General features: G+C 42.2%; 1 protein-coding gene across 4 annotated transcripts in view; it reads right to left on the reverse strand.

Moving 5' to 3' along the window:
- Tango6 (transport and golgi organization 6 homolog) overlaps window positions 1–24,821 on the reverse strand; it is a 141,772-nt gene that overhangs the window by 20,933 nt on the left and 96,018 nt on the right. For all 4 annotated transcript variants that reach the window (XM_070004721.1, XM_070004718.1, XM_070004719.1 and 1 more), the window contains exons 16-17: window positions 11,522–11,673; window positions 2,594–2,707 (exon numbers count right to left, since the gene is read on the reverse strand). In XM_070004721.1, the coding sequence (XP_069860822.1) occupies window positions 2,594–2,707; window positions 11,522–11,673 (266 nt within the window). The remainder of the gene's footprint in view (window positions 1–2,593; window positions 2,708–11,521; window positions 11,674–24,821) is intronic.

Below are 24,821 nucleotides of genomic sequence, written 5' to 3' on the forward strand. Positions count from 1 at the left end.
AAGATCAAACCCAGGTTTCTTGACTAGTAAGCATGCATCCTGTCAATGAATAACACTCCTAGCCCTGTAATTTTGTATATTTTTTCCTCCCCGCCCCTTTTCATTTTGGTGATGGTACTAGGGCTTGAACTTAGGGCTTCATGTCTAGGCAGGAGGTCTACCACTGAGTCATACCTACAGTTCCTTTTTTGTGCAATTATTTTTGAGATAGGATCTTGATTCCTGAACAGGGGCATGACTAAAATACGATCTGTCTACTTTAGACTTGCAGTGATAGGATGTGACTGGGATGACAGGCATGTACTACTTCTCCCATTGGGACTGAGTCCCATACTTTTCTGCCCAGGCTGGCCTAGAACTTCCATCTTCCCAATCTCAGCCTCCCCTGTATACTGGGTAACAAATGTGTACCACCACACCTAGTTATTAGTTGAGAATGAGTCTCATGAACTTTTCTACCTAAATGTCCTTTCAATCTCAGCTTCTCAAGTAGCTAGGATTATAGGCATGTTTATATATTTATTTTTTAAATAATTTGATTTTAGATTTACAGAAAAGTTGTGACATTAGCACAAGTCCCTATAGTCCCCTCATCTAGTTCTCCAGTTAACAACTTATACAACAGTGATCTATTAACTACGAGTTTCATAGGTCTTAATGATAAATGAAAAACTTTCCTAACTCCCTCTTGTACAGGAGGTCATATCCTATGGTAATTCATTTAATTATATGAATTATCAAGTGATGATCTACTTGTCTTTTATCTCCATCAGGGTTCTAGATGATACCCTGGCACCTCTAGCTGTCTAGGTGAGAGCTCCCTGCTTCTGAACAATCCTATCTCTACAGAAGTTCTTATGAACTTCTGAATTTATGAACCAGACCATTGTTTTCCATTTCCCCTTGTGTCACTATCAGTCACTGCCCCAGTACCCATTTCCTGTCATCTTCCTTGATAACTAAACTTCAATTATTTATTTATCTATTTATTTTCAGAGCAGCAGTGTGCCAGCTAAACACATTGTTAGGTGAGTAGTAATTGTGTGAGACAGGAGTTCTGGCCAGTGAAATAAAATGAAAATGAAAATCAGCTATATCACTGTAGAAAACTGTTCTGGATTCCCCCCGCCCCCACCCCAAAGATATAAAAGTGCCTAAGCTGGCCTTCTCTTTTTTTTTTTTTTTGGGGGGGTCCGGTCGTGGAGCCTGAACTCTGGGCCTGGGCGCTGTCCCTCAGCTCTTCAGCTCAAGGCTAGTGCTCTACCACTTGAGCCACAGTGCCACTTCCAGCTTTTTTTTCTTTTTGCTTATGTGGTGCTGGGGAATCGAACCTAGGGTTTCATGCATGCAAGGCAAGCGCTCTACCACTGAGCCACCCTCCCAGCCCCTAAGCTGGCCTTCTCTTATTTCTTACTCATTTAAACTAGTTACAGTGGCACAGTTGTTATGGTCCTACAGTCATGAGACCCAGGCCATGAGGATTATAGAAATATTGGCCCTGTTGTCACTTGTCTGCTAACCCCCACTATCTACCTACATGTTTCTTGTGATATGAGAAAAACAAATCTTTACTTGTTTTAGCCATTGTAGTTAAAGACTTTTTATAGTTGAGTATGTTTATACCAGAAATCATTCAATACAAACAACCTGTTCAAAGCAGATAAGAAGGGAGAAAAATTCAGCTGAGGGTAATGATGAAGGAAGGGTCCATTTGGAGATCAACAGTCTTGCTACTAAGCTGAAATAGCAAGTAGGCATTTAGAGAGAAAATATAGTTGTATAGAAAAGGAAGGAGATCACTAATGAACCCATGCTTGTACAAACAGGTATCAGGAATTTGATACAGCAAAATTCTATCATGGATAAAGCCTCTCTGTGAGACAAACAACCACTCTTATAATGGCTTCCTTGACACTTGGTTAAATACGGATATGTAAGCCACAGATGAGAATTGTGGATGCCAGGAAGTGAATTATTAATGCAAACTCTGGGAATAAGTTTCCATTAGGATCAAGAAGAAAATTAATTTCGAGGTCACTCATTCTTAGCACACATATGAATATATACACTTCTTCCTGTTCTAGTCATACACTGGGGAGAAATATAGCCAAACTGATTTGAGGAAGGAAGAAAGTGTAATATATGCAGCAATGAAAATCCATGGCCTGAACTTAGAACTAGAAAAGGAAGGCTTTTAAGTGAAAGCCTTTAGTAACTCAGCATGAACAATGAAATGAGTCAGGAAGACAAGTCACTAAAGTTCAGGCCGCAGTTACAGGGTTAATGTGCAGCAACTAACTCACCTTGGAACCTGCTCTGCCAGGAAGGGAATGCCAGAATTCAGAGCCTCCATCTGTAAAAGTGTGCTCTGGTTTTGCTGTGGCAGTTACTGGGTGGCTTGCCCAACATATCACAGAGGAAACAGACTCTTATTGAAGATGTAAACAATACCATTTTCCTGCTAAAAAAGTTCCTGTTGACTGATTCATTTGCATAAATCTAGGCAAAAGATTTGAGCATGCTCCAGTAAAATTAAGGCTGAAGAATAAAACCAAAGAGGTAGGAAGTTGCACATGGCAAGGGACTGACTTACCTCAGTAGCTTTCTGGCTGAGGCCCCGAAGCAGCACAACAATCACATGGATGGCAGCTCTGCGCACTTGAACATCATGGTCTGTTTTAGCCACAGCAATCAGGCAAGCTGTCACCTAGGAGAGTAAGAAAAGTCAATAAAAATCAGTACTGCACAATTATCACTAGCCTTTCAACTGTGTTCCACTTTCTACACATTTATCAAGAGCAATGTAGCTTAGAGCGGAGTGGATCCATTTCCTCATGTTCAATTTAGAAGGTGAGAACTAGGCATAGAGCTCTTGATGCAGTCTGGCTTGTCTACAAAGATAAAATCTGGTTTGGAATTCAGAAAGGATTATAGCAAGTGGGGAATATATATATATATATATATGTACATACACACACACACACACACATAATATGTATTTCAAAAAAAGATAAGGTCAGGCTGGAAATGTGGCTTAGTGATAGAGTACCTGTCTAGCATGCATGAAGCCCTGGGTTTGATTCCTCAGTACCACATAAACAGAAAAAGCTGCAAGTAGCTGGGCTCTGGTAGCTCATACCTGTAATCCTAGCTACTCAGAAGGCTGAAATATGAGGATCACAGTTCAAAGCCAGCCCAGACAGGAAAGTCCATGAGATTCTTTTCTTCTTTTTTTTTTTTTTTTTTGTTGGTCGTGGGTCCTGAACTCTGGGCCTGGGCGCTGTCCCTCAGCTCTTCAGCTTAAGGCTAGCGCTCTACCACTTGAGCCACAGCACCCATTTCCAGCTTTTTCTGTGTATGTGGTGCTGAGGAATCGAACCCAGGGCCTCATGCAAACAGGGCAAGCACTCTACTACCACTGAGCCAATTTCCCAGCCTCCATGAGATTCTTATATCCAATAAACCACTAGAAAATTGGAAGTGGTGCTATGGCTCAAGTGGTAGAGCACTAGCTTAGAGCTGAAGAGCTGAGGGACAGCACCCAGGCCCACAGTTCAAGCCCCATGACTGACAAAAAAAAAAAAATTGCTGCAAGTAGTGCTGTGGCTCAAGTGGTAGAGTGCAAGCCTTAATCAGAAGCAGCTCAGGACAGTGGCCAGGCCTAGAATTCAAGTCCCAGGACTGGCAAAAAAAAGAAAAAAGAAAAAAGTTAAGGTTAAGTGTGACTGTCTCTTCAAAAGCAGGAAAAATTATCAAGTGTTCCTCTGAGGGGACATATTGGAGGTAGGAAAAACAGTCTAAAACATAGCTGCTTCTGAGATTTGAGAACCATGGAGATTTCCCTAAAGAGACTTCAGAGTTCAAGGTCCGGCATGAATACGGCAGCATAATGTCCAACATAGAAATTGAGAAACAGGTAAACTGACCTTCATTGGTATGAATGACACATCCTTGTCCTACAAATCTAGCAACCACCCTCATAAAGTCAGCAGCAGCCAGTTTGAGCAATTTCTGCCTGGGCTTCTTCATTGGTGAGACAGAGCTTTCCATGCTCAGTTACTTCTAAAGACAATTCTATGCTTGAACTTAGCCAAAAGGCAGAGAAATGATTCAAAGACAATTTTATAACAGAAGAGAAAAACTAGAAATTACTTGCAAAACATGCTCGCAGTCATACTGCTAATTATTATATGTAATAAAATGAAACTTTTTTTAAAAAAAGAGAAACAGAAGTTTATTGGTTACCATGACAGAGGGGTTATAGCTCTGCTGTGGTCACTGAAACTGTTTCTATGTCCTGTACCATTCACCCTACCATGGCTCCTATTTAGCAAAAACAAAACAAAACAAAACAACAACAACAACAAAAACCCTAAAATTTCAGTACAGAAGATGATAATGACCATAAACCTCTCTGAGGCAATCACGCACTTCTGCAATGTGATCAATGGCACTAACAATCTGAGGGTTTGTCTAAATTAACTAAATTCATGTCTCATATGCTTTTTTTTTTTCACTTTCTTTCTTTTTTTATTGTGAAAATACCATATAGAGGGGTTACAATTACATGGGCAAGATAATGAGTACATTTCTTATCAAGCATTGTTGCCTCCTCCTTTGTTTCCCTTCCCATCCCTTCCCATCTCCTGCCCCTTCCCCCACCCCGTGCCAAAGTTGTAAAGTTCGTTTTTCAACACAATGTCTTGTACATCTCATTGTTCTCATATGTTTTTGTTATTGGCTTTACTATGTGTCTGTATTTCCTAGCCATCAGTAGAAAGATTTTAACCATGATAAGAAAATATCCAGATTGTGTCTTTGGAAACATGTGTAAATACATATTATGTTTTAAGAGTGGTGAATACAGGCACAAATGAGGAAATATACTTGTGCAGAAATCTTAACTACACAGGTTGTAGTTTTCACAGCTTTCAAATAGTTGGGCATAGTTCAAAGTATCTAATTAATCAGTGATGGCAGAGAGATTAGAGGAAGAAGCCTGTTCTTAAATATAATTGCCTCTGTGCTACACTGGCATTTAATCAACTTCTATCTATTAGACAAACTTGCAGCTTGCAAGGGAAGGGAAAATCCAGAAAAGCACAACTCATTGAGGGCTGTTGTTTAGTAAGTCCCAGGAAGCTGCTTTGGCCTTGGCCTGAGACCCCCAATGCCAGCAATGGATTTTGTGCCTTTGGTATTAACAGTTGAAGGAATTCAGCCCTAGGAGGAAACTCCTTGGGCCACCTCCAAACAGGTAACAATATAATAGCTACCTCCACTTTCAGGCTTAATATTTATAAGGTAAGAGTTGAACAAGTCAGAGCTAGGCCAGAATCCTTCTGGACACACATAAGTTCAGCTTTATTCAATCCAATATCTAATGTACAAAAGCCAGCCCAGGGCCATGTCAGATCAGAGTTTCCCAAGTGTTGCCTGTTCCCCTTGGAGTCCTTTTACATCTGCCAATGAAGGCTTTCTGCCTAGAAGCCTGCTGGTGTCTGCCTTTGCCCCCTTGGTTCTGCCTCATTATTCTGAGCAGGCCATGCTTCTACTTCAGCTTTTAGTGCAGGCTAGCTCTGACCATCAGGCACTGATTCCATAATCAGGATATCCAAGAAGTAGCAGCCTGGATGGAAAAGGGCTTTCCCTTTAAGGCCAATTCTTGAATCCCTGTGTCACCTTGAAGGTGACGTTGAGGGAAGAACTGGTTCTTACAAGACTTGCTGGAATGGTCTTCTGCTTGCTATAGGCCATTAAATGGCTTATGTGCTATGCACGAGGAGCCATTCAACGATTAGGAAGAGGCTCAAGAAAGGAAGAAGTTTGTGACCTTCTTTGACATCTCTGCCATTCAGATCAAATTCTATAAACTGTGGGATGGTTACTCATGCAAAATGTTTTTAAGGTATCCAATTTTATTATGGTCTTGTGGATCTCATCTATAGGTAAGAACAGCCTCTTCCTGTGCAGGTGAAACCCCATGCCCTGCTTGTATACTGTTCACTTACAGGCCTTTCATTTAACATGAGATCTAGAAGGACTCAAGGCAGCTTACTTCCATCTACCCAGTCTAATAAGTCAGCATGAGCTACTGTCTCACCTCCAAGGACAAACTCAACATTGCCTTCTACCACTAAAAGCTTTGGTGAAGGACGATGTAAAATGATGAAAGGTCTTTACTAATTTATGAATTGGTGTAACATTTCCATTCTGTTTTTAAGTCCTCCCAAAGGGCAGAAACCTATTCTGACCTTCATGACACCAGCCCTGAGGGCCAATGTACTATTCTAATACACAATACTATGGAAGGCCTTCTCTTTACTGGTTAAATCACATGAATCATATCTACTTCTGCAAGCCATACAGACAGAAAGATGACGACTGCTCTGGCAACATTAAAGGTCAGTTTAAGCAATTTAGCACTTCGCGAGAGCCAACAGAAATAAGGAAAAACATCACTCCCCAAACAGCTGGCACACACCAAGCATAATTAGAACTATACAAATAAAGATAATAAAAATGGCAAGATTAACCAAACTGACTTTGGAAAATTCCAGGAGAGAAGGTACAGTGTTGAAGTATGTATGGAGGACGCTGGGAACTAGGTGGCTCATGCCTATAATCCTAGCTTCTCAGAAGACTGAGATCTAATGATTGTGGTTAGAAACCAGCCAGGGAAGGAAAGTCTGTGAGACTCATTTCCAAATAACCACCAAAAAACTGGAAGTGGCACTGTGGCTCACAGTGGAAAGTGGTAAAATGCTAGCTTTGAACAAAAGAGCTCAGGGACAGCGCCCAGGCCCCGAGTTCAAGCCCTATGATAGACAAAAAAAAAAAGGGGGGGCTGGGAAGGTGGCTCAGTGGTAGAGCACTTGCCTTGCATGCATGAGGCCCTGGGTTTGATTCCTCAGCACCACATAAGAAAAAAGCCAGAAGTGGCGCTGTGGCTCAAGTGGTAGAGCACTAGCCTTGAGCTGAAGAGCTGAGGGACAGCGCCCAGGCCCAGAGTTCAGGCCCCACGACCGGACCAAAAAAAAAAAAGGTATATATGGAGGAAGCATGACTTCAATTTTCCAACTTCATCTTTTTTTTCCCCCCTTTTTTCCCCTTCAAGTTCCCTTTGCTAACTATGGTCAATCTACTAACTTGTTTCTACTACTAAATTGGATCCCTGGTGAACTAAGAAAACTGAATTGGTTAGGTAGTCTAGCTAATAATTATTATGAGCTATGAGCTCAGCTTGTTCATTCTACCTGCCAGGAAGAAACTATGGGGACTGCTTAAGCTTCCTGGGGATGTGGGGTGGTTTCCCAGAATATCCACCAAACCCTCATCTCAAGTACTGACATATCCACAAATTGTACAAGCCTTGTCACTTAGAAAATGAAACCAACATTTGCAAAGCTGGTAATAAATTCAAATCAAGCATGAGATCAGAGGCTACAGCACTGTATGAGACCTCAAAGGCTCAGGTATATGGAAGTTTGGCATAACACTGAAAGTAGACTGCTCTGTGGACTTGACACTTGGGGTACACCTTGTATGCAGGACTAAGGACAAACTCCTAACCTGCTTCTCCTAGAAAGAGATAAAGATGAAAGAACAAACCAAGATTTGGTTTCAAGCAATATAGCTCTTGACAAGGACAAGGAGAAATTTGAAAAAATTAATAAAACTCTATAAACAGGTTAAATCTTGGCATCAACAAAGAAGAAAAACTTGAATTCCCAGTATGAAAATTTTGGAGGGGTTGGGCCTATACTTTCTGTTCCTTCCCAACCATCCAGCACCATAAAAAAAGAACAGAATGCCCAAATCTGGGCCACCCAAGAGTGAGGAGAGCTTTCCTCAGATGCCCATATGCAACAGCTGGAGGAAAGGCAAATGCCCCAAAGCAGATCACAGTAGAGGAATCTTTAGTGGCTAATTTATCCAACTTTATGTCAAAATAGACTGAGCTTCTCTCCTCTGCCTACCTATCACTTGATCATCACATCATAGCCTTCCTGATACCAAGACATGTCTAAACAGGGTCTCAGCTCCTCATTCCTATACCCCCTTGGTCTATTGCTATAACATTGATCTGATCCCCCAGTCAACTTCATACCCTGCTGAGATTTCCTTACAGGAAGAACTGGGGTCCTTTATGTGTGTCCTCCTGCATTCCTGGCACAGAGTATCACAAATGCTTCTTTGGGATTCCCTATGGGATTCTCAAAGCCAAGTTTCCTCAAAGCTGAAGTTCCTTCTCCACCAGTACACACTGGAGGTTAAGTACATCTGAGGCTGTAGGCTTCAAGAGCTTTAATGAGATCCTGGAAGAATTGGCACAGAAGCAGCTGTGGTCATCTAGAATAAGCTAGACTATTGCATGGCTCTGCTCTGACTGCTTATAGGCAAGCCAAATCTGTCAAAGTCCCACCTAGACTGGCCTCCCACTTTCCCATGCCATCTCCTACTATTCTTTGTTCTCTTCTCTTAGCCATACGGGCCTTGCTGCTCTCTGCAATCGAATCTGCACTTGCCTCAGGGCCTCTGTGCTTGCAGCTCCCTCTGTCTGCAATGTTCTACCCGCAGCTGTATGGATCAGACCCTTGCCTCCTTAAATTTTGTTCGAATGTCAGTCATCAGTAAGGCTTTTCTTGACCATACTAGTCACATTTGTAACAAGGTCCCTTTGGCATCCTTGTTTCACTAGATATATTTTTTGAGCAACTTACCACCGTCATGTAGTATAGATATGTTCACTTGTTTATTGCCTACCTCTCCCCTCCAAAATGGCAAGTCCACAAGGACACAACCGGCACAAAATATGTGCTCAATAAATATCTGTTAAGTGAATAAACAGATGAAAACTACTGAATAATCAATGATCCTGCCACTCTTGCCATGTGAATCGACCCAAACTGCCTGACTACAGTAGGCATAGCTGCAATAGTAAACCTGGCAGGCCTCCAAGCATGTCCAAACTTGTCGTCCACCCAGGGTAGCTAGTTTGGCACTATGACGAGGCAAGCGTGGGATGCTACATAAGAAGGAACATTTGAAAAGAAGAGACAGAAATTATACAGGATGGAAACACCTGGTTTTTCAAATCAGAGAGAATACTTTGCCTCCTGAAGTTTCACTGCCAAAAGCAAGCTCTATTAAGGCAGGGCTACATGACCCTTCCTGCCTGTGCCTTTTCTGACATGACAACAGTCTTCAGTGTCAAGGCACAAAAGCACTCCTATAATTGAGCAGAAAACATTCCTGAGAGACAGTGTAGATGAGTGGTGAAGGGCATGAATTCTGGAACTAACTACCCACATTCCAGTCTAGCCCTGCCTTGTCTTATCTGCAAAACTGGGATGACTTAGCTTCTTGGTGCCTCAGTTCTCCGAGGTGTATCCCCTTCTTGCCTCTCTTGCCTCAGCTTTAGCTGCCAACTAGCCCCCCCCACCTCCACTCTTCCACTTAAGCCTTCAGGATCTTCCAGTTCTTCAAATCGGTCAGGTTGTCCCCCCACCTTGGTGCATTTGCACACACTGTTCCTCCCGAAATTCCTACCCTGCCTCCCTGCCTATTTAGCTTTCACTTGTTCCCCAGGTTCAGACCTAAGGCTTTCTTCCTCTAGGCATCTTTGTCAGCACTCTAACTGGACCCTTCTCCTCATACCTCCTCACATGCATCCTAGCACTTATACTGATGAACTTCATTGTAAGCACAGACATTTGGGCCTGGGTCTGCCACCAGATTCCTTAGGCCCAGAGGTCTAAGTAAGGTTAACAGGGTTTGTTTCTCTAACCCCTAACAAAAAGGCCTGGCACACTACAGATGTTGGGGACATTTAAAGGACACAGTTTACCTAGTTGTCATTGTTTTGCTGTTCTTCCTTATCATTGGAGCATCAGCCCCCTCCAATAACTAAGATGTTTCTTTTTTGTTGTTGTTGTTGGTCGTGGGGCTTGAACTCTGGGCTTGGGTGCTATCCCTCAGCTCTTCAGCTCAAGGCGAGCACTCTACCGCATGAGACACAGCGCCACTTCCAGTTTTCTAGTGGTTTGTTGGAGTTATGAGTCTCATGGACTTTCCTGCCTGGGCTGGCTTTGAACCATGATCCTCAGATCTCAGTCTCCTGAGTAGCTAGAATTACAGGCGTGAGCCACCGGCACCCAGCTTCTAAGATATTTCTTAAAGAAAGATCTGAATAAGAGAGCTGAGCACCAATTGTTAATGCCTGTAACTGTAGCTACTTGGGAGGCTTGGAACAACATGGTTCAGAATAGCAAGCCCAGAAAACTTTTCAAGACCTCCTTCACAAATCACAGCTGGATATAGTGGTATGTATCTGTCATCCCAAGCTATCAGGGAGACTTAGATTGGGAGGATTATGGTACCAGGCCAGCCTGGCAGAATCTGGAGGTTGTGGCCAATGCTTGTGATTTCAGCATCAATGGGTAGCCTAAAGTAGGTGGATCATGATTCAGTTACATGAAAGTGAAGCCCTACCCTAAAAATAACTAGTGAAAAACAGGGCTGGAGATGTGTGGCTCAGTGGTGTTATGCATGAGACCCTGAGTTCAAACCATTTTTTTAAAGATCTGAGACCAGTATTTGAACTTGGTACTTGATGCTTTCACTCACTGGCTACCACTCTGCCAACTGAGCCATGCCTCTAATCCTGAGTTCAAATCTTTTTTTTTTTTGTCGGTCATGGGGCTTGAACTCTGGGCCTGGGCACTATCCCTCAGCTCTTCAGCTCAAGACTAGCGCTCTACCACTTGAGCCACAGCTCCACTTCTGGCTTTTTCTGCTTATATAGTGCTAAGGAATCAAACCCATGGCCTCATGCATGCAAGGCAAGCACTTTAGCACTGAGCCACCTTCCCAGCCCCTGAGTTCAAATCTTATTACCACCAGAACAAGTCAGAAAATCAGCAGGAGCTGGTAGCTCACATCCATGATCCTATCTATTCAGGAAGGAGTCTGAGATCTAGAAGACTGAACTTCAAAGCCTGTCTGGGCAGCAAAGTCCATATGATTTGGAGAGTCCATTTCCAAAATAACCTGCAAAAAGTTGGGTTAGGGGTATGGTTGAAGTGGTAGAGTGCTAGCTGAACAAGCAAGCAAGACCTTATCACTGGGTATGGTGGTCATGTCTGTCATTCCAGCTACACACGAAGCTTAAGGAGAATCAATAGGGGCTAACGAATGTGAGCTATTGTAAAATAACTAAAACAAAAAAGGGCTGGGTGTTACTCAAGCAGTAGAGGCCTAGCAAGTGTGAGGCCCTGAGTTTAAACCTCCACCAAGAAGAGAGACAGAATAGGGAAATTAAAGAGACTATAACATTATACTAAGCATACTGATTAATAGGGAGTTAAGCATAGAGAAGATAAGTGACCAATGTTTACTATGTCCCAGGTAAGCAGAAGCAAAGCTGGAAAAAAAACAGGTCTCCTGATTTTCAATCTCAAGTTATATCATAAGTCTAAGTAAAAACCAGCAGTAGAAGGAGGAGTTTACCATACAGTACCTCATGAACCACAGGGCCAAGGAAGAAGTCCAGGCGTTGGCATAGTTCTCCCAGGTTGGCTAAGCTGCTGGCCCTGTGTGTACTATCTGGGTCTCTTGCACCCCTCAAGAAGGTATGGATCAAAGGTTCTCGGTACTTTGAGACCATGTCCCCTGTAGAAAAAAAGAAAGAAATTAAAATTTCACTTGTCTAAAGAAGGAATAATGGAATCACTATGGCTTACTGCATGACACCTTATACTTTCAGAGGACTCACATAACCAACAAAAATTATGCTTGAGTTACTGTAATCAATTGTAAGTCTGTAAGTTCATGAATCACACTTAGTTTCACCGTCAGGTGAACAACATACTGACAAAAAAAAGAGGAAACAGAGCTGGGAATGTGGCTTAGTGGTAGAGTGCTTGCCTAGCATGCATGAATCCCTGGGTTCAATTCCACAGTATCACATACACAGAAAAAGCTGGAAGTTGCTCAAGTGGTAGAGTGTTAGCCTTAAGCAAAAAGAAGCTCAAGGACAGTGCCCAGACCCAGAGTTCAAGGCCTAGGACTGGCAAAAAAAAAAAAAGGAAACAAAGAAAGCCCTAGGGTGGGGGGATTTGTTGTAAAGGAAGAAGGCTCCTTGTTGGGAAGAAAGGCATAGAAAAAGAAAGCAGCTTGGAAATCCCTAAGAAAGGGAAAATTGTAGACTGAAAAGGGTAAGAGCATATGAGGAACAAGTTGATGACTAATAATGTAGGGACTTAAAGTTCAAACAAATTAAAAAGAAAAGGCATACTGGGTTGGGAACGTAGCTTAGTGGTAGAATGCCAGCCTTGAGCAAAAGAAACTCAGGGACAGTGCCCAGGCCCTGAGGTTTAAGCCCCAGGACTGGCAGTGCCCAGGCCCTGAGGTTTAAGCCCCAGGACTGGCAAAAAAAAAAAAGGTATACTATATTAACTTCTAGGCAGACACACACACACACACACACACACACACACACACACACACACACACACACACACACACACACACACACACACACACACACACACACACACACACACACACACACACACACACACACACACACACACACACACACACACACACACACACACACACACACACAATGCTGAGGATCAAACCTAGGACCTTGCTGGGTGCTGGTGGCTCACGCCTGTAATCCTAGCTACTCAGGAGGCTGAGATCTGAGGATCGGGGATCAAAGCCAGCCGGGGCAAGAAAGTCTGTGAAACTCTTTTTTTTTTTTTTTTTTGTCGGTCGTGGGGCTTGAACTCTGGGCCTGGCGCTGTCCCTCAGCTCTTCAGCTCAAGGCGAGCGCTCTACCACTTGAGCCACAAGCGCCACTTCCGGCTTTTTTTCTTTTTGCTTATGTGGTGCTGAGGAAACGAACCCAGGGCCTCATGCATGCAAGGCAAGTGCTCTACCACTGAGCCACCTTCCCAGCCCTTGTACGTGTATTTAGATACATGATCTACCACTGATCTACATGACCAGCCTAATTTATTAGTTTTTCAAATATTTATCAAATATGTACTTTATGCAGATACTGGTTTAGGCACTGGGACCAATCAGACCAAGCATTGTTCCTATGCTATGTCACTCAAAACCTAACTGAAAACAAATCACAATAAAAACAACAACAATAAAAAAAAACCCTACTCGGCTGGGAAGGTGGCTCAGTGGTAGAGTGCTTGCCTTGCATGCATGAGGCCCTGGGTTTGATTCCTCAGAACCACATAAGCAGAAGAAAAAAAGCCGTAAGTGAAAGAGCTGAGGGACAGTACCCAGGTCCAAAGTTCAGGCCCCATGACTGACCAAACCTCCCCCCCCCCCCAAACAACAACAACAACAAAAAAACCCTACTGACCAAACAATGACAATGGAGGGAAATGTGCCAAAACAGTGACACAGAGATGCTTTTATCAGTAATGCTGATCTGGTTACTATTCTATTAACAACAGTGCCAGATTATCTTATTCACCAAGCTCCCAAAGTGTTTCCTTTTTTGACCTCTCTCCATTACTCTTAGTCAGGTGAGTTACTATCCATTCCTCATTTACTTCCATAAGAGATTTGAGACAACTTCTAATAAGTACTACTGAAAGCATAGATCATTAAAATAAATACTTTAAAAGCTGTATAGTGAGTGAAAAGAGAACAGCCACCCTAGGCTAATAAGGGTGGTTATTGCAAATGAACTCAAATTTTAGTTTAGTGATTGATTTCTGGTAGCTAAGGCAAAAAAGAAACAGAAAACACAGCTGTCAGCCTGGCCTGTGGCTCATACCTGTAATAATGGCTCCTCTATCAATCTATGTCTCTATGTCTAACAATGGAAAACACCAGAAAACCTAGATTTGCCAATACAAAGGAACATTGATGGTATGTATATTTTAAATGACTTGAAAGTCAATTCTATATATGTTTGGAGGTACACACCTATAATCTTAGCACGGGGGAAGTAGAGGCAGGAGGATTATGAGTTTGAGGCCAGTCTGGGATACAAAGAGAGTTCAAGGCCATTATAGAAAAATTTGGAGATTATGTTTCCAAAGAAAGAAAGGAAGAAGGAAAGGAAGAAAGAAAGGAAAAAGGAAAGGAAGATAGAAAAAAAGAACAAAAGAAAGAAAGAAAGAAGGAAAGGAAGGAAGGAAGATAGAAGAGAGAAAGAGAGGTGCTGGGAACATGACTCAGTGGTAGAGTGCTTGCCTTGCATGCATGAGGCCCTGGGTTCAATTCCTCAATACCATATAAGCAGAAAAAGCCAGAAGTGGCATTGTGGCTCAAGCGGTAGAGCACTAGTCTTGAGCTGAAGAGCTGATGGACAGCGTCCAGGCCCAGAGTTCAAGCCCTCTGACTGGCAAACAAACAAACAAACAAACAAAACAAACTTTTTTGTGAAGTTCAGCCCAAACCTGTTCCACTCTGTATTTCATTTCCTCTCAAGAGTCAGACTGAAGTAGAGGGGCTGGGAAGGTTGCTCAGTGGTAGAGTGCTTGCCTTGCATGCATGAGGCCCTGGGTTCAATTCCTCAGCACCACATAAGCAGAAAAGCTGGAAGTGGTGCTGTGGCTCAAGTGGTAGAGCACTAGTCTTGAGCTGAAAAGCTGAGGGACAGCACCCAGGCTCAGAGTTCAGGTCCTACAACGGACCCCCCTCCCCCAAATAAAATAAAAAACCCCAACAGATTGAAGTAGAAATAGAGAACTGAAATATTTTTCTCTAAATCTTTGAGTCTAAATCATATCATTCCGGGCTCCAGGATCTCAACTATACTGTTTAAATCCCCTCTGTAATCTAACTAGTAAGCATGTTCTTCCTTTTTCCAGGACTGTACGACTGTACTCCTTGTACTTTCAGATATTTTTGGGGCAGGAAAAAAGGAGCAAAGGTGTAAAATGGTCAAGAATCCATGATATACATCACTTCACTAAATCAGTGACTTAAAAAAAGGCATCAAATCAACTATTTTCCCCCTCACTTAGGGTCCCCACGTGTTTGAGAAATGAAGGATGCAGATCCCAGGGATGGCACCATGCAGAACCACATGCCCCCAGCAACTCAGTCAATAAGGAACCAGGAGACACACATCGATCTAACTGTTCAAGTACCTTTTTCGTCCTCACTATCGTCTAGTCAGTTTTCCTGCATTTCAGGACCTCAAATTCTCCTTTAGTTCATAAAGAATAACAGTAGCAGAATGAATAGCTGTTTGTAACATTTTATAAATACAATTTACTGCCATATGTGGGCCCAAGTCAACAGAGACTATAATTTCTGTCAAGGTTAGAAGAAAATGAGATTGATAGGCAGATCTTGACAGGCAGGATTTCCTCCTCAAAAGCCATTTAGAGAATTAAATAATTCAAATGCATTTTTTTTTTTTTTGGTCATCATGGGACCTGAACTCTGGGCCTAGGCGCTGTCCCTCAGCTCTTCAGCTCAAGCTAGTGCTCTACCACTTGAACCACAGTGCCACTTCTGGCTTTTTCTACTTAATTGGTGCTGAGGAATCAAACCCAGGGCCTCATGCATGCAAGGCAAGCACTCTACCACTGAGCACCTTCCCAGCCCAAATGCAATTAATTTTTAATAAAATCCATCATTAAAAAGTTCATAAGTAGGGCTGGGAAGGTGGCTCAGTGGTAGAGTGCTTGCCTTGCATGCATGAGGCCCTGGGTTTGATTTTGATTCCTCAGCACCAAATAAGTAGAAAAAGCCAGAAGTGGCACTGTGGTTCAAGTGGTAGAGCGCTAGCTTTGAGCTGAATAGCTGAGGGACAGCGTCCAGGCCCTGAGTTTGGGCCCCACAACAACAACAACAAAAAGTTCATAGGTAAATTTCGAGTTATTAACAATTATATTTAGCCTTGAATGCTCCCTGGAGCTCAGGACATCTTCTCTTTTTTTACTTCAGTGTCCCTCCTTCACACAGCTGTTTATGAACAGGAGGGTAATGCTAGTTAAAATAAAATATGCAGGGACACTGAAGCCCAGACATAAGATGCCGTGGAATGAAATAATTCTGTGTGCATTTGAAGCCTCTTTCTCTGCTAAGGATTTGTGTGCCCATCATCTTGCTTGAGACATTGCAGAATTTGCAGTAGGTATAAAAAACAACAGTCAATCTCTTATCAAGGCTGATCCCAGGTCACACAGCTATGACAAGGCCAAATCTCCAAATTAGGCCCCTGTCCCAGGCAGAGTGCTCTTCCCACTGCCACCAGGACGTTTACTTGGCTCTCCATTAAGAACAGCAGGAACTTCCGTTCTAAAACAAAGGGTGCAAATGTGGCCAAGTGATCATAAACACACTGCTTGACATTTCACGGTCCTTGCAATTTTCATAATTCTTTGCTTAAGTTTATAAGGCATGGACAGAAGAGAAGCCAGTGACTTCATATAGGGCACAATGGGAAAGAGTGTGTCTAGTCCAGGGCAAACACAATTATCACTTAATAGCTGTGTTAAGAACTAGGATCCTATTCATCTTAGCCTGCAGAAAAGAAAAAAAAAATCTTTCTTATTTTCAAAAGTCTGAATATACCTGCCTCTTTCTTACTTTCAGAAACCCAATACTTCCGATTTCCTAACTTAATTGTAGGAGGTGAGTAATAAATGGTGGTGAATCCCCATCAAAATGCACTAGAGAACTATAGAGCATTCCCGTAAAGCCACCCTGTCTTGATGGGGCTTGCCAGGCAGGGAGGTGGTGACAGTCACTGGGCAGGAATGCTGGGGAGTCCCTGGATAGGTTCCCCTTACTGTATCTATCTACATGTTAGCACTTAACTTTTTTCCTTATGGCTAACTTCATCTACTGCTTTTGCTTCTATTTTTTTTTTGGGTCCGGTTGTGGAGCCTGAACTCTGGGCCTGGGCGCCGTCCCTCAGCTCTTCAGCTCAAGGCTAGCACTCTACCACTTGAGCCACAGCGCCACTTCTGGCTTTTTTCTTTTTGCTTATGTGGTGCTGAGGAATCGAACCAGGGCCTCATGCATGCAAGGCAAGTGCTCTACCACTGAGCCACCTTCCCAGCCCCTATTATTATTATTATTATTATTTTATTTTTGTCAGTCATGGGGCTTGATCTCAGGGCATAGATGCTGTCTCTGAGCTCTGCTCAAGGCTAGTGCTCTATCACTTTGAGACACAACTCCATTTCTGGTTTTCTGGTGGTTAATTGGAGATAAGAGTCTTACAAACTTTCCTGCCTGTGCTGGCTTTGAACCATGATCCTCAGATCTCAGCCTCCTGAGTAGCCAGGAGCATGAGCCACTGGTCTCTGGCTTGCTTTTGGTTTATAATTCATACTTTTTTTTAAGTTAACAGTTCCAAGAGGTTATTCTGAATTACCAGTAAGTTAGCAAAGATTTCAAGGGCTCTTAGCCTTCTCTTTCCTGACTTTAGTTCATTACCTTATCACTATGACACAGACCACATAAACAAGAATGACTTAGGTGTAAATTACATGTAGACTTTGACAAAATTCCTATGAGAGAAGATATTAAACTAAAACCACCTTTTAGGGGTAACATTGTCCTAAAAGAAATGTACTAATTACCTGGCTTATGTAACTGTAATCCCTCTGTATGTTACCTTTATAGTAACAATTTAAAACAAAAGAAAACCACCCTTGTCAGTGGGACTATTGTCGATATGAATAACCAGAAAAATGTTTTGAAGACACAGAGAACTTCTTTTTTGTTGTTGTTGGTCATTAGGCTTGAACTGTGGGCCTGGGTGCTGTCCCTCAGCTCTTCAGGTTAAGGCTAGTGTTCTACCACTTGAGCTACAGCACCACTTTTGGTTTTCTGGTGATTTATTGGAGTTAAGAGTCTCACACACTTTCCTGCCTGGGCTGGCTTTGAACGGTGATCCTCAGATATCAGCCACCTGAGTAGGTAGGATTACAGGCATGAGACACCAGTACCCAACTGACACAGATAACTTCTTGCCTACAAATGTCTCAAACTGGGGCTGGGAATGTGGCTTAGTGGTAGAGTGCTTGCCAGCATGCATGAAGCCCTGGGTTCAATTCCACGATACCACAGAAACAGAAAAAGCTGGAAGTAGCACTGCGGGCTCATGTGGTAGAGTACTAGCCTTGAGCAAAAGAAGCTCATCGACAGTGCCTAGGCCCTGGATTCAAGCCCTAGGACTGGCAAAAACAATCAAACAAATGTTTCAAACTGTACTGTCTCAGGCTCCATTAATTAAAAATGCAAAGTTATCATAGGAAGAGCTGTAAGAGCCTGTCATCTATTCTTTAGTAAATATTAATATACCTGTCACCTGCTTTTCAGAAGCTAGAAAACAATGAGAAAGATTTGAAGGTAGGACATTTTTGAAATGATTACTTTCTGGTGATGCTCAAATCTAGGTAAGAAGAAAAGGGTGGGGAGAGGATGAAGTAGAGTTACAGATTTTACTGTACACTTGAGCTTTTAAAAGATGTTTCCTTTCCATCTCCACAGATAACACAGTAGTGTGTAAATAAGGCTCATAGATAAACATCTTTTAGAGTAAAACAGTGTACAGGAAATGCTTTGTATCCATGGATTTTTGCAATCCAGTGAACTTAAGTAAAAAGAGATGCCAAGACTTCTGTAGTTACGTATTAACAAAGTTATTCATCCCATCTCAACAGTTCATTGAACTCCAAGATGGGTTTCACTGGTGTATAAGCTTTTAGTTTACACAGTCACTCTACAAGAAAATTTTCATTAACTCTCTGTACCAACTAGACAAACAGATTAGTTCTTTGAAAAAGTGTGTGCCAGACAGGAACATACTCCAGAAACTTTCTTTAAGGGTGCAATTAAAGTTTAGAAACGTAACGAGAAAGGAAGGATCCAGGCTTATAGCAAGTTGTTTTAAAAGATGGAAGAAAAAAATCTAGTTATTTTAAATTTTGAAAAAGATTCTGCAATTCTGAAATGATTGCAGTATGAAAACCATTTAGGGAGATGGGCACTGATGATGCATACCCAGAATCCTAGCAATTCAGGAGGTTGAGACTTGGAGCATCACAGTTTAAAGCCAGAAGGGGACAGAAAAGTCTGCTAGACTCCATCTCCAAAATAACTAGCAAAGAACAAGGCTGGAGGTATGGCTCAAGTGGTAGAGGACCAGCCAAACAAAAATGAAGGTTTGAGTTCAAACTTTGCAACTTATAATTTTTAGTAAAAACAAAAACAAAACTGCAACATCTACTCAAATCTATTTAAAGAGATCTACTTTTAAAAGCAGGATATAAAGCTTGATTTGGGAAGAGAAAAGGCCTTACAAACTATTTTAAAAGATGAGTAGTTTGTTTGAGAAAGCTATTCAAACTGACTGAGAAAAATCTATGTAACTGGAGAAATATTCTAGGTTCTCAAATTGAAACCTTAATAGTGTTAAGCTATCCATTATCCCAGACTGTATTTTTTTTTAATTCAAAGCAATGTCAATCAAAATCCTAATAGAGGCTGGGCACTGGTGGCTTGCCTGTAGTACTATCTACTCAGGAGGCTGAGATCTGAAGATTATTGTGCAAAGCCAGCCTAGGCAGGAAAGTCTGGTCTGTCAGACTCTGATCTCTAATGAGCCACTAAAAACACAGAAGTGAGGTCGGGTGGGTGCCAGTGGTTCACACTTGTATCCTAGCTACTCAGGAAGGGAAGTCCGTGAGACTCTTTTTTTTTTGTAGGTCATAGGGCTTGAACTCTGGGCCTGGGAGCTGACCCTCAGCTCTTCAGCTCAGGGCTAGTGCTCTACCACTTGAGCCACAGTGCCACTTCTGGTTTTCTGAGTAGTTTATTGGAGGTAAGAGTCTCACAGAGTTTCCTGCCCAGGCAGGCCTTGAACTGCAATCCTCAGATCTCAGCCTCCTAAGTAGCTAGGATTACAGGTGTAAGCCACTGACACCTAGCCCGTGGAAGTGGCTCTGTGATTCAAGTTGCAGAGTGCTAGCCTTGAGCTGAAGAGCTGAGGGGCAGTGCCCAGGCCCAAGAGTTTAAGACCCATGACCAACCAAAAAAAAAAAAGAAAGAAAAAGAAAAAAAATCTTTGAAAGACTTTTAAGTGATTTAACACAACAATAAAGCTACAGTAATCAAAACAGTGTAATGGTGGTTAAGTACAAACGTGTAAATAAATAGAACAGAATAAATCTACAAGCAGACCATTTGCATATAACCAATTCAATGAGGAATGGTAAGTAATCTTTGCAACAAATAGTGGTAGAACAACTGTATATCCACAAAGAAAAAAAAATAGATATATTTCAACCCTAACCAGATACAAAGTTTAAGTTGAAGCTGGGTACTGGTATTTCATATCTATAATCCTAGCTATTTAGGAGGCTTGAATTCTGGGCCTGGGCCAGAGTCTCACAGACGCCGGGCGCTGGTGGCTCACGCCTGTAATCCTAGCTACTCAGGAGGCTGAGATCTGAGGATCGCGGTTCAAAGCCAGCCCGGGCAGGAAAGACCGTGAGACTCCTATCTCCAATAAACCACCAGAAAACCGGAAGTGGCGCTGTAGCTCAAGTGGTAGAGTGCTCGCCTTGAGCTGAAGAGCTGAGGGACAGCGCCCAGGCCCAGAGTTCAAGCCCCACGAACGTCAAAAAAAAAAAAAAAAAAAAAGAGTCTCACAGACTTTCCTGCCTAGGCTATTCAAAAAAAAAAAAAAAAAAGTTGCGATGGGTCATAGACATAAATATAAAAGGTAAAAAAAAAATTTAAGTTCTAGAGGAAAAAGTGGGAAGAAATTATCACAAGTTTAAGTTAAATAAAAAGTTCTCAGGCAACAGAAAACATGTTCTACTAAAATATTTAAAAGTTGGCAGTGGAGGGCTGGGAAGGTAGCTCAGTGGTAGAGCGCTTGCCTTGCATGCCTGAGGCCCTGGGTTCGATTCCTCAGTACCACATAAGCAAAAAGAAAAAAGCCGGAAGTGGCGCTGTAGCTCAAGTGGTAGAGCGCTAGCCTTGAGCTGAAGAGCTGAGGTACAGCGCCCAGGCCCAGAGTTCAGGCCCCATGACCGGACCCAAAAAAAAAAAAAAAAAAGTTGGCAGTGGAGGAATGGCTCAGCAGTAGAGTGCCTGCCTAGCAAGCACAGACTGAGTCAAACCCTAGTATTGCCCAAGAGTTATAAATTGGACTTTATAGAAACGAATGTCCTGGGGCTGGAAGGTGGCTCAGTGGTAGAGTGCTTGCCTTGCATGCCTGAGGCCCTGGGTTCGATTCCTCAGCACCACATAAGCAAAAAGAAAAAAGCCGGAAGTGGTGCTGTGGCTCAAGTGGTAGAGTGCTAGCCTTGAACTGAAGAGCTGAGGGACAGTGCCCAGACCCAGAGTTTAGGCCCATGACCAGATCCCTCCTCCCCTGCCCCAAAAAAAGAAACGAATGTCCTGAGTAGCAATGTGAAGATGAAAAAAGAAGAGAATCTACAAGAGTGCTGGACTTTAACCTTGACATACCAGTGGTAAGGGAAGGACCAGCAAACAAAACTGAGGTAGGAGACAAATTAGGTAAATTTATTGTCTAGGAGGCCTGAAGAGGGAGTTGTTTCAAAAAGGAAGTAGTCAAACCAAATGCTATTGTTTTCCAGAGTAGTTTCCATTGTGGTTGGTTAAATGAATAGATATGAGGGATGTGTTCAATTTTGCTTTGGTTTCTAACAAAATAAAGAAAGGTGATGCTGGTCTGACCGAGATTCGGAGTGGCATTTGCTCTTCTCAGGAAAAATGATAGATTTTCTAAAAGCAAATTATGGGCTTTATCTTGGAACTAGACTAGAAGTTAGAGACTTGCATATGGGTTTACTCATTGCTTGAAGAAACTCAAAGAAGCAAAGTGATTGACAGCCTAAAACATAAAAATCAGGCAGATGATAGATAAGGGAAAGGGTTAGATTAGAAGGTCTTGCAAGTTCCAACAGTTAGAAATACACCCTAAAACCTAAGACTCACTCTTTTCCTGGAATATGGAGTAATTTAAGAAAAGATACCTTTCAACCTAGAAGTGTAAACTGCTTTGCCTCAGGATTCCCTGAGGTAATTTGATCTGCCATGACACATTTCCACAAAGATGTGAGATTCAGTTCTCTCCCCTCAGTCTTCATACAAAGCATTGCTTCCTGATCTTTCCCATATGTAAACTGACCCAAAAGAGCAACATGACTATGGCTTTCTGTTTCTGCTCTGAATATTAAAAGTCTTACCTAGAAAAAACTGGAACTTGTTTCAGCTTGATTAGAAAATGACATTCTGCCTCTAAAAATAACAAATGCTGTTCTTTGTACTCCATGATGATACTACCAGACCTAAGTTGTTCTTTCAGAGCAGCAAAATGTTCTCACTGAGTCATGGATGTATCCATCCATCCCTTGGTCCCTCCCTCTGGCCATCTGTCAACCCACATCCTCTGACAAGTTCTTGATTCAACCTTGGAAGCAAAGGTACAAGCACATTATGGAGATGGCTGGTCAGGCTTAGGAGTTCAGTCTGAAGACACAGAAATAAGTTTTCTCTTGGAGACATGAGCAGTGTTACTCACTGGTGCATATTTCAGTAGGACATCAACACTGAACAGAAACACTTAAAAGCATGCATATATACTGACCCAGTAAATAACTATCTGGGTTTTTATTTTTCATTTGATTGATTGATTGATTGATTGATTTAGGTCAGTTGTGAGGCTTGAACTCTGGGCCTGGGTGCTGTCCCTCAGCTCTTCAGCTCAAGGTTAGCATTCTACTGTGTGAGCCACAGTGCCACTTCTGGTTTTCTGGTAGTTTACTGGAGATAAGAGTCTCACAGACTTTCCTGCCTGGGCTGGCTTTGAACTGTGATCCTCAGATCTCAGCCTAGTGAAAAGCTAGGATTATGGGGCGTGAGCCACCGGCACCCAGCTTATTTTTTAAATTTTTTTTTTTTGGGTGGTCGCAGGGCTTGAACTCTGGGCTTGGGCGCTGTCCCTGTGCTCTTCAGCTCAAGGCGAGTGCTCTACCGCTTGAGCCACAACGCCACTTCTGGTTTTCTGGTGGTTTATTGAAGATAAGAGTTTCACGGACTTTCCTGCCTGGGCTGGCTTTGAATTGTGATCCTCAGATCTCAGCCTCCTTAGTAGGTAGGATTACAGGCGTGAGCCACCAGCACCCGACATTTTTTTTTTTTCAACTGTATTTTTTTTTTTTCTGTTCTTTTTTGGTACTGGGGATTGAACCCAGGATGTTGCAGTTGCTAGGCAAGCCCTTTGTCACTGAGCTATATCAGTCCCCCAGTAACTACATGGTAGAAAATAATCCCAAGGAAAGAATCAAAGGAAGGTTACTTGAAAAAATAATAAGTAGCATTCTTTTCACAATAAGTAAGAGACTGACAACACTGGCAATGGCTTTAAACAGTAATATCTTACAAGAGGATAACTGAATGAAATTATGGTAAAATTGGGATTATTGATTATAGACAATAACTAATGACACAGCAAAGTTTCCATAAATCAGGCAAAGCAGCACATATTTGTAATCCTAGCTACTTAGGAAACTGAGGCAGGAGGATTTTTTTTTTTTTTTAAGGAGTTTTAGGAGTTTAAGGCCAGCCTGAAGACCAGGAATGTGGCTCAAGTTGTAGAGGGCTTACAAGAACAAGGCTTTCAGTTTAATCCTAAGTACTGCCCCCCCTCAACAAAAAAGGCCACCCTCCCCCACGGTATAACTCCTGTTTTCACTGTGTTTGTCGTTGGTATAATTTCGGGAGGGGAAGGGAAAAAACAAATTGTTTAAATAGGGATACGGGTGGACCCATTGCAACAATGAAATGTACAGGACGTTATGTCACGCTTGGGGGGGGGAACATGGCTGATGGGGGGCAATGGGGAGGGATGGTAAGGGGAAACAAAGGAGGAGGCAACAATGCTTGATAAGAAATGTACTCATTACCTTGCTCATGTAATTGTAACCCCTCTGTATGGTATTTTCACAATTAAAAATAAAATCTTGTTTCCTTGGAAAAAAAAAAAAAGCCAGGCTGGGCAACATAATGAGACCCCATTTAAAAAAAGAAAAAGAGGAACGTACTTAAAAAAAAACAGAATATACATACAATTACAATTCTGAGAAAGGAAGGCAACTGGAAGGAAGCATCGAGATGGAAACAGAGGACTGGAGGTACAGCACAGTGGTAGAGTACGTGCATGCACAAGGCTCCAAGTTCAATCCCTAGCACTAAAAAATATAAAATCTAAACAAGATTGGTTATTTCCAAATGATGAAATTATAGGTATAATTTCCTTTTTTATACTTCTAAGTAGCTTCCAAATTGTCAAAACAACCATGTAACACTATATAATTAGTGAAGAGGAAACGTGTACTCATAAAATTTTAAATTACATCCTTCAAAAATTTGAATGACTACTCAGGAGGCTGAGATCTGAGGATCGCGGTTCAAAGCCAGCCCGGGCAGGGGAGACCGTGAGACTCCTATCTCCAATAAACCACCAGAAAACCGGAAGTGGCGCTGTAGCTCAAGTGGTAGAGTGCTCGCCTTGAGCTGAAGAGCTGAGGGACAGCGCCCAGGCCCAGAGTTCAAGCCCCATGGCCGACAAAAAAAAAAAAAAAAAAATTTGAATGAAGAAGAAAAAGAAAAAAGAAGAAAAAAATAGTTATTCCATCCGGGCCTTGACCATTAATTCTGGCAATATTAGTATTTTTAATATACGTAGATGTGAGTTTGTTGTGTTGAACTACACTGATGAAAACATAGGGAGACTTGACAACCAGCATTTCATCCCATACTTTGAATGTTGTTGT

The sequence above is a fragment of the Dipodomys merriami genome, unplaced genomic scaffold (assembly GCF_024711535.1).
Source record: "Dipodomys merriami isolate MVZ:Mamm:240054 unplaced genomic scaffold, mDipMer1.0.p SCAF_64, whole genome shotgun sequence".
Classification (NCBI taxonomy): domain Eukaryota; kingdom Metazoa; phylum Chordata; class Mammalia; order Rodentia; family Heteromyidae; genus Dipodomys; species Dipodomys merriami.